Here is a 9,702-nt window from a genome sequence, read left to right as displayed (position 1 = left end):
CTGTATAAACATAGATCACCAAGTTATAAACACAAAAGTCTCTTAAGTCTTTATATTGAGTTTCTACTACCAATTACATGGCTAAACGAAGTCTAGGAAAACAGTGAGGGCAAGAGGGTTTCAAAGGGTTACTGACAACACAAGGTAGCCTATACTCACCAGAACTGACTGAAGATCTAAATGTAAAACCTAAAATTAAGCAATGTGTTCCCGCGTGTGCGTGTCCTCTTCGTGCGTAAGCGTAAAAGCACCGACAGCGTGCTGCACGCTCGGCTATTGGTCAGCTGAGTGCACGCACTGGATTGCGGAGGCTCTGCGTTGCATTGCCAGTGAAAGCAGCCTGCGCTATGAGGAGGAGACACGGAGGAGTAGCGTGACGTTTACTTCAACGGAGCACATGAGACCTACATGGGATTTAATAGGTTACACTAAAAATCTACGGTGGTCTGTATTCGGAAATGCTGTCTTAAAACGAAGTGGCGTCATGGATGTCATAATTTGTAGACGGTCCAAAATCCTCATGAAGGTTGAAGCCAAAATCCTTCAGCCCAGCAGCATCTTCACAACGTACGACAGCTGGAATTGTGCGATTCGTGACATCGCGTCGGTATGAGGAAAATAACTGGCACACTGTAAAGGTGAGAGGATACAAAGAAAGAAAGATGGGTTATTTATGATTCAAAAAGATGGATATTTTCATGACAAACCACCAAAAGAATCGATGCACATAATTCTCCCCTCCTCGAGGTTACCTCATGTTAGATACATCTGTGTGGGCAAGTGTTAGTTAATGATAGATTTGGTGCAAGTGAAGTGATCACGTATTGTGCGTGTGGAGACGACGTAACGCAGCGTCCTCTGATCATCATGACATAGTTTGTGACATGCGAAATAAAACATAAGAAAACAATGATTTTACAAGATTCGTTATACAGTAACTTAGGTATTAAATATACTAGCACTGAAAAAAATACCCATTGTCAAATAAAATATATTATAAAATACAGTTATTATAACTACATAAATATATGAACTATTAAATTAAGTAGAAATAGAACGAAGAAATAACTATCTTTTCTTGATGTGATATGACGGTATCCATCTTTTTAATATATCTTCAATAACTAAATATTGAACTAAGTATAAATAATTATAAATACATTTATAACAAAGTATACAAATAAAATGCATTATAAATACTGAATATGAATTTTTTGAATATTATTGTATTTCACAATATGTATATAATTATAAAATACATTAAACTACAACATAAATGTAAATGTACACAAGTAATTGTAATAATATACAAATTGTAGTATAATACAGTTTTAAAACATTACAATATGTATTACAGTTTTAGTTAATGCAAGAAAATGAAATATTTGCAATTCTTGTCTGTATGTGTGTGTGTGTGTGTGTGTGTGTAGTATGGAATGGATTAACTCTAATTTTATCTGAAGACAATTTACCATGAACTAAACTAATATGTGAACCTGCACTTTTGTATTGACCTTTAATTGTCACAAATAAAAACTCCAAATTTGTAGTATATACACAAGTAATATAGAAAACCCTGTAAGAAAATTAAGAACAAATAGTGAATGGATTAACTCTAATTTTATCTGAAGACATGACATTTTATCGTGAACTAAGCTAATATTTGAGTCTGCACTTTTGTATTGACTTTTAATTGTCAGATATTGAACTTAAATAAAGATATATGCGGTTTGCATTCCGTAACTGTTTGATAAATGCTGTGCTGTAACAGACAAATTTCATGATTTTGACATCCTAAATGTCATTCTTACCCACCACAGCATCTGATATTACTCCCCCAACCAAGAAGAATGCTGCAACAGAACAACAACAATAACTGCTTGGACATAGCCCATAGGGAGCTATTGCATGAATGCCGAAGAACCAATGTCTCATTCACCAGTGCCCTTGAGTTTGGAGCCATACCCCTGATTAAAGGCCTGAGAGCATGGGCTGTGAGTGGCGGCTACTCTAAAGCCAGGAGAAAGGCTGCTAATGGACCGCGAGCACAGGGCACATGCCAACAGCCTCCTGAAAACAGGGTGGGGCAGAGAAGCTGGTCAGGTCAGGTCAGCAGTGGCTATGGGCACACACTGGATAGCACAATTAGTGCAACGAGAACTCCAGGGGTCAGGCAAGGCAGTCTTGGCGCTCTTGTAACTGTGGCCACTTTGAAAGGCACTGACGGGGGTGGCAGGCAGACTCAGACACGCTGCCTCTTTCTCAAGGCCCAGGGAAGGGGCAGCTACATCTGTGCTGTTGGAAACCGAGGGACTGGGACGAGAGTCACAGGTCCACGGACTCACACTGTCATCCTTGAGGGGACAAAGGAAGAGCTTAGATGTTCCTCTAAAGGGCCAAAGCTGAGCCAGGATGGGCCAGACGATGGTGGGCTTTTCAAGGCCAAGCCCAGGGCCATACGAAAATGGAGGAAGTGCAGTAAAACAACAGGCTTAGCTGAGAAAAGAACAGCGGCTCACGGCAAAGCGGAAATTGCCAATCAGGGCGGTCAACCGAAACACGGTGACCAAAAAAAAGCAGTGATTTCAGACGCACAACCACTTAACGTAATACCAGATAACATAATAACACAATGCCAAAAGGGTAGCAGTGCTAGCTATCCACTTGAAGTCACTATCAGCTTGAAGTTGGGCAAAGACGAAAGGGCTCATTCCCACATATCAGTGAAAACTGACGCACCTGAGAGCACGGATCCACAAACCTGCTGCTCTTCTGCCAAACCATGTGCCAAACCAGGTGAGCAGGTTGAAGCTGGGATGAGTATTAATCAATCCGATAACTGTTCTGAAAAAGAATCCAGTTGTGCCAATGGTGATGCACACGGAGACACTGAGGTTAATAAATGTGACCTTGATGCAAATAATCGCCAGAACATTCAAAACTTTGTTGCTGATGTGCCAAACCTAGGGTCATCTGTAGCATCTGAGACTAACTTTGATAGTCTAGGAATCAAATTGCCCACAACAAACTGTAATACTGAGCCAAGCATGGATCATTCTCCCATGATAACTCCCTCCAAAGTCCCTGTCAGCATTCAGAAAAATCAAGAAGCCAGGCCAGATGAGTGCCTACTGAACCGTGAAAATCTACATTCGGTGGAGCCCGGTGATCTTACAACACAGAGAGATGGGACTCCAGACACAAAGAATACTGTTGTGCCTGAGGGCCGCACTCCAGTGGGTGTTGAATGTAGCACTAAAGAAAAGAAGAGGAGGCCGTCCATGTGCTCACCTCAGCATTGGGAGGAATTAATCACAGAGCATGGAGAACTTGAAGTTCAGCAGTCTGACAAATCCTCTTCACGAGGCTTTAGCGCACCAACAGCCAATATAACGGTAACCACTATTCACTCCCTGGTTAATCCTGCCCCTACCACCACTGCAGCCATAGCAACAGCCATCCCAGCATTAAGCAAGGGGGAGGTGGGGGCAAGAGGTGGAGATTTGCTGCCTCTGGTGAACTCAGAGTTGCTATCAGAGCCGGCAAGAGTTGACGACAAGGACAAGGTGGCCGCTGACGAGGGGTCTCTTGATGTGGGCGAGGAGGAGGAGGAGGATGAGTTTGGGACTTTCATGCAGGCAGGTGGAGAGCAGCTGTGGACGGACGGATTCAGTGAGATCCAACATTTGGCTGAGGATTGCAACTGTGGTAAGTACGCTGTCTTGAAAGTAGCAGGGTAATAAATACATTTTGTCAGAAGGTACAGGAAGTTCTCTTCTGGAGCAGGAACCTGGCTTTGTTTGGGTTTGAGTGAGCAGATAAACATGCAGTCCCAATGTACTAAACAGTCTGTCTGGATTGACCTGGATTCCTGCAGACCCCCTCGCTAGCCCCCGACCTCATGTGAAGATATTAATTATTTAAAGCAATGCTTGGTATTCCTACCCCCCCCCAACCAACCACTCACTCCCCCTGTTGCTGTGTACCAGCCTAAGGCGGGAGGCAGCATTAAAAAGACATGCAAACACAAGGCCATTGGGACAAGAGGGGAGGCCAACCTTCACAATGCCAAAGGCAGCATGTCTAGAGGGAATGCCTTGATCAAAATAGAGGGCAAACACTGCATTGTTTATTCAGCTAGTATGTCTTCTACCTATAATCTTTGGTCAAAACCACACTTTTCCACTTAATAATTTTATGGATTTAATTCCATTTTTGGCAGCCACTGTGTAATCTTAATCCGCAGGATTAATCCTGTTCTCTAAAGAGGTGAAATCCAGGTGATTCGGGTAGTGATCATAAACAGGTTTAACCTACTTTTTCATTTTGAAATGACGTCACACAAGTAGATTTTTTTAAATGACAAGTTATTTCTGTAAGCCATTTAACATACCTTCACTGTTTTCCTGTTGGGACATTTCTTGCACATTTCATAACACTTTTAAAGCTGAATGTCCAGTGAGTGATTCTAAAAGTGCAATCAGTTCTGTCTGAAACAGATGAATGTGAATCTGGTAACACTTTATTATATTGGTTGTTATATATATTGTGGCAGATCAGAAATGAAATACCTGGAGAGTGGTGCTTAAAGGTTAATGCTCTAACGCAGGGGTCTTCAACTAAAATTGTTTGAGGTCCAGTAATGAACCCTACTCACCAGCCAATGTCCAGACAATTATATCCCTAAAAACATGAATTGATGGTTTTTGCCAGACCAGGGTATCTGCAGGATATTTAAACTCATATTTAAGACTTTTTAAAACCTGCACAAATGAAATTAAAATTACTGTAAAAAGCATGATTTACAGTTCATACACAGGTTTTCACAAAAACAAAAAGTTTTATAAAATGGTAAGCTTCACATTTCAACCATTTTTTAAGAAAATGGAGTCAAAAGTATAAATTATTATATTAATTTAAACAATTATCAGCAATCAATTATTATATTAATTAAATAACATATAAATATATGTTACTGTCTTAATTGTTTCAATTTTTATAATGCATTATCTTTTTGTCGATCCACTAGTTCAAATTTACAACAAATTTGATGATTTTCACATTGGTCTGAACAAAAACAGCAGACAGGCTTACTGAAAATGCAAATTCATTCTCTGCCAGCAGGTGGCGCTTTGAGAATGGCAGAAATATAGTGGTTTCCCTGGTAACGGCAGTACACAAAGAATCTGACTTTGAAACGTGCAGTGCTCATATTTATTCAACAAAATCATAGCCTTTTGAAGTTTAATCGTCCAGATGGACTCATCTCGCGGTCCGGATTTGGACCGGAGTCCGCCAGTTGGCGACCCCTGCTCTAACGCTTTAATAATGTACCACCTACTATAAACCCTATACTAAACATGAGATAAAACACATTTGCTGAAGCAACCAAACCATTTTAGCTTGCGTCTATGAGTCTTTTCGCTTTTTTATTGTGACTAGTGTTTTAAGTGGCTTCACATCGCACATCAAGTGTACTGCTGTACCAGGTGAGCTAACGAGCAAGTTTACTATGTCAGAAAAACCATACATATGAAGTAGGGCTGTGCAAATAATCGAATGCGATTTTCATGTGCATCTCGTCAGTAAAGCCGGTTCTGTAGATCACTGACGAGCGAAAATCGCGTTCAAAATCGCAGGCGATTCATTGCCGATTAAGAACGCGATATTGTGTAGCTTGTCAGTGATCTACGGCTCTGTGTAGTAAATGCCGCTCCATCTGAAAGCACGTGCTGGAGATTTACTACTAATCACAGAACCGGCTTTACTGACGAGATGCGCATGAAAATCGCATTCGATTATTTGCACAGCCCTAATATGAAGCTGCTTATGTGATGCAAACAAGAAAATGTATATGTTTACAAATCATGCACTATAGTAAAAGTGTTTTGAGGTCATTACATGGAGCCGCATTAACAAAATAAAAAGTCTTTATGAATCAATAATCTGGCCTAGTTATCATAATTTGTGTGAAAAGGAATATAAGTTATTGGTGTTTTACTGCTCTGGTGAACTGAATGTATAGTTACATTTTTTAAGTTTTGCAAAAATGTAGGTAGAGGCATGTTTTTTCTAATAAGCCTATGTTGTACCATTCCACAGTGGTCTTTAAATACCAACTTAGACATTTTGTTCACAGAGTGTAAAAAACTCTGGAAGTTTGGTTAAACACTTTCACCACTTGTCAGTTGCACATGTTCTAGAGTTTGTGAAACCTTTCCATCACAGAAAGCAGAACATCTTTCCAATAACATAGTGCCTACTGGTCTTGTAAAGAGTTTTTGTGTGACAGCCTTGAAAATGAAACTATAAAGACTTACATGAACCTTTATCTCCTCTCAGAGGAACACACAAGTTCTGCTGATGCAAATGAACCCGCATCCTGGGCATCTGATTGGACTGCAGTTCAGTCATTCCAGCAGTCAGAGAGCACATGGACTGCCTTCAGCCAGGAGACTGTGGAGCAGAAGATAGTGCATGGTGGCCAGTGGTGGACTTCTACCGAAAAACCAAACCTTCCCCTCTCTCCTCTCCATAATGTGGTAAATGCTTATGCTCTGTTATAAGAATTATGTTTTTAGATTATTCTCAAGTATTTTAAAGACTGAAAAAAGTGCAGTTTTGAAGTATGTGCTGTCAACGCCTTCATGTTGGTGTCCTAATCTGTCCTAACCTTGACCTAATGAATGCACGTTATCCCACTTATTACACTACTTAACAATTAAGTAAATGTAATTTATTGCAGTATGTGAGATAAAAGAGACCGTGTGATATGAGCAGGAAATCAATTACACAGTTAATCAGTCATTATACTAAAAAAAATCGACCAGAAAAATGCAGAAATATTCCAGAGAGCCGTTTTATACAATCACTTAATGACCCACTCATCCTGAACAAACAATAATTAATGGCTCATTTTATAATTTTAGTATCACACTAATATATCTTCAAATTCTACAATGTTGTTGTAACTTTATGAATGAGTAACTAAAACATCTTTTCATCACTGTCGATGCTCTGATGATTAGTGATCCTTACTGTATGTGTATGTCTGTGTGTAGTCAAATGTGTTTCTAGAGGCCTTTCCCTCTGAAAAGTCCCCCTGTGAAGATCCTGAATACATTCCTACACTAAAGCAGTTTCTGCAAGGACCAGCTGAAAACAGCAATACAGGGGAGCACAAGTATGTTGCTTTATTTGTAGTTGGGCTGCACTAATTGGGACTTATTTATAAAGTTAGTTACTTTTATGAATTTTTAAAATATTTTTATTTAAAGACATACTTAAGGGTTCTTTTAGGCCATGAACCTATTGAATTAATGCACATTTTGGATGCCTCCCTTATTTAAAACAGCTGAATTAACTTGTCAGCAAATAAGAAAAACATCCAAAATGTGCCTGGGGAGGCTCCAGGAACAGTTTTAAAACCCCTGACATATATTTGTCTTCTATTGCCACCTTGTGGTAATAGAAAATATTACTGCATTGCATCACATAAAGCACAAAGGACTGACTGTTATGCATGAAATTGTGTTTCATCCACTTGAGATGACTGATAATGTAAAAACAAATCTTTCTTTGATCATTTCACATACAATAATAGTATTTGTTTTTCTCGTTACATGCTATAAAATTCCGAGTTAATCATTTTTGCTTTGGCCCAAAGGGAGCAGAGCTTACTTGATGGCCTCCAGGATCTAGACCGGATGATTGGTGTGAAATATAAGAGGGCGGAGTCTCTTTCCCGTAAACTTCTCCTTCAGTCACTGCATTTGGAACGTCCCAGTTCTGTGAGTTTGCTGTAATGAAATAGGAAACTATCTAGTGAAAACTTCCTTGATATTAAAAACCTAACTCTTTTGAGCTTTTGCTACATCAAATACTTGTAATATTATTTGAAATAGCAACATATTTATATACACTACCTTAAATAGAGCTTGGTACTGGCAAAACCAGTTAAATATATGTTTTAAATAACCATCATCTTTTATCCCTCAGGAATGTGTGACCGTTCGTCTGAAGACCAGTGCCAGATTTTCTCCAAATCTCCCAACATCCAACCAGCAGTTAGCTGCAAATGCTAAGAGAAGACTGTCATATGACTTCAACAGAAATATTATGACCTAGTCTCTATATCTGCCGAAACATCTTTGACCTATGCTTCCTTGAAAACAGGAAATACAGGGCAGAGGAAAAATACATGCTGAAAAACTGAATAACTGAGTTTCCCTGGATTGAATTCTATTCAAGGTTTATTTAAAGTGTATTTCTTCTTTCAGTGTCTGTTCTCACTCAAGTGTCTGGTAGATTCTGTTTCTCATTCAGCTGTGTATCAAGACACACAAGACCTATTTAGCCAAATATATGTTTTTCAGTATTTCAGAATATTGGGATTAAATTAGGACAAATATACTAAAATTTCAAGTTAAAAACCCCTTTGCCAAATTGTCTAGTCCAGGTGTAAGGAATGAATCTGGTTATTGAACCGATTTTGATATAACTGATATAATCAGATAAAAATAAGTCAATATGCATTTGTGTATTACTTTCAATAATTGCTATGTTAGTACTAACATTTGTTAGAATAAGATCATTTTTCTGGAATCATAGCAAACCAGTTAGTGCACGTTCTCACAGGGATGTAGCTGCAAATCTAGGCCTGTCACGTCCTGATCCACGTCCCAAACTTTCCTTCCTACGGTCTCAAATTATGTCAAATTAAATTTTAAAAAAAATTTGATTTTAGGGGGTATTAGGATTAATTTTTGCTCCCCGCAAGTTCTCCTTTGCCTGAAAACTGTCAAAGCAAATTTCCACAAAATGTATTTTCATACACCACCTCTCAGAGAAATCCATTTTCTTGTTTCCATGTCTTTTTCCCCTGTGCTTGAAGTACTAAATATAACACTGTAGTGTACCATTTTTAACCTCTGACGAATAGAGACCATATTTTCAGAAGTGTTTTAAGATGAATGTTAACATTTTAAATTGAACCTGTAAGCTTGTTTGTTGATTGATGTAATTAAAACATCTTTGAAGGACTGAATGAAGTGGATAACTGAGGGATCAACCATTTAATGTTTCATTACTAAGCAGATGTGCTAAACGCCTATGACTTACGAACACAAAATAACTTTAGGCTCATTTCAGTTATGTGCACCAGGGGCATTTCCTCTTAAGAGGCAAGGGAGGCAGTGCCTCCTCAAAATACTGGATGAGAAAAAAAAATTGTATGACAAAAATAAAAACGCCAATATTATAAAATATAACATAAAAAAGAGTCTGTCCAACAGCGACACCAGCAGGTAATGTTACAGCAGGAGTCCGAGACTCTCTCGCCTCCCCTGAGCCCACTGAGTTTTAACAGACCCCCTAAAGCAGGGATGTCAAACTCATTTCCTGGAGGGCCGGAGCCCTGCAGAGTTTAGATTCAACCCTAATTAAATACACCTGGTCCAAGTAATCAAATCCTTCAGGCTAATTTGATAACTTCATGGTATGTGTGTTGGAACAAAACTCTGCAGGGCTTCGGCCCTCCAGGAATTGAGTTTGACACCCCTGCCCTAACAACCCCATCTCATGAAAGTGCGTATAAATAGTATGCCAAATAAAAACGAAAACTCGTGGTATTGATACGCAAAAATTAACTTTGGATTGTATATGCTATGTGATGGGTAGGGGATTAGGGTTGTGGGGTAGATG

At 39.1% G+C, this 9,702-nt stretch overlaps 1 protein-coding gene across 1 annotated transcript; it reads left to right on the top strand.

The window, feature by feature from the left end:
• The first annotated feature begins 215 nt into the window (after positions 1–215).
• Positions 216–9,192, top strand: LOC107670587 (uncharacterized). The gene is made up of 6 exons (XM_016463227.1): positions 216–638; positions 1,821–3,708; positions 6,343–6,542; positions 7,062–7,183; positions 7,667–7,790; positions 7,999–9,192. Exons 2-6 carry the CDS (start codon positions 1,851–1,853, stop codon positions 8,125–8,127), a joined length of 2,433 nt encoding a protein of 810 aa, XP_016318713.1. The 5' UTR covers positions 216–638; positions 1,821–1,850; the 3' UTR covers positions 8,128–9,192.
• Positions 9,193–9,702: the final 510 nt, after the last annotated feature.

The sequence above is a fragment of the Sinocyclocheilus anshuiensis genome, unplaced genomic scaffold (genome assembly GCF_001515605.1).
Source record: "Sinocyclocheilus anshuiensis isolate Anshui unplaced genomic scaffold, SAMN03320099.WGS_v1.1 scaffold140, whole genome shotgun sequence".
NCBI lineage: Eukaryota > Metazoa > Chordata > Actinopteri > Cypriniformes > Cyprinidae > Sinocyclocheilus > Sinocyclocheilus anshuiensis.
Note: the sequence above shows the minus strand (reverse complement) of the source record. Positions and strands in the feature narration are given on the sequence as shown.

Bases quoted from the DNA above. Each gene is read 5' to 3' on its own strand.
- LOC107670587 (XM_016463227.1), top strand. From the start codon at position 1,851: ATGCTGCAACAGAACAACAACAATAACTGCTTGGACATAGCCCATAGG. The intron at 3,709-6,342 runs GTAAGTACGCTG...ATCTCCTCTCAG, and splicing joins GGCTGAGGATTGCAACTGTG to AGGAACACACAAGTTCTGCT. The intron at 6,543-7,061 runs GTAAATGCTTAT...GTCTGTGTGTAG, and splicing joins TCTCTCCTCTCCATAATGTG to TCAAATGTGTTTCTAGAGGC.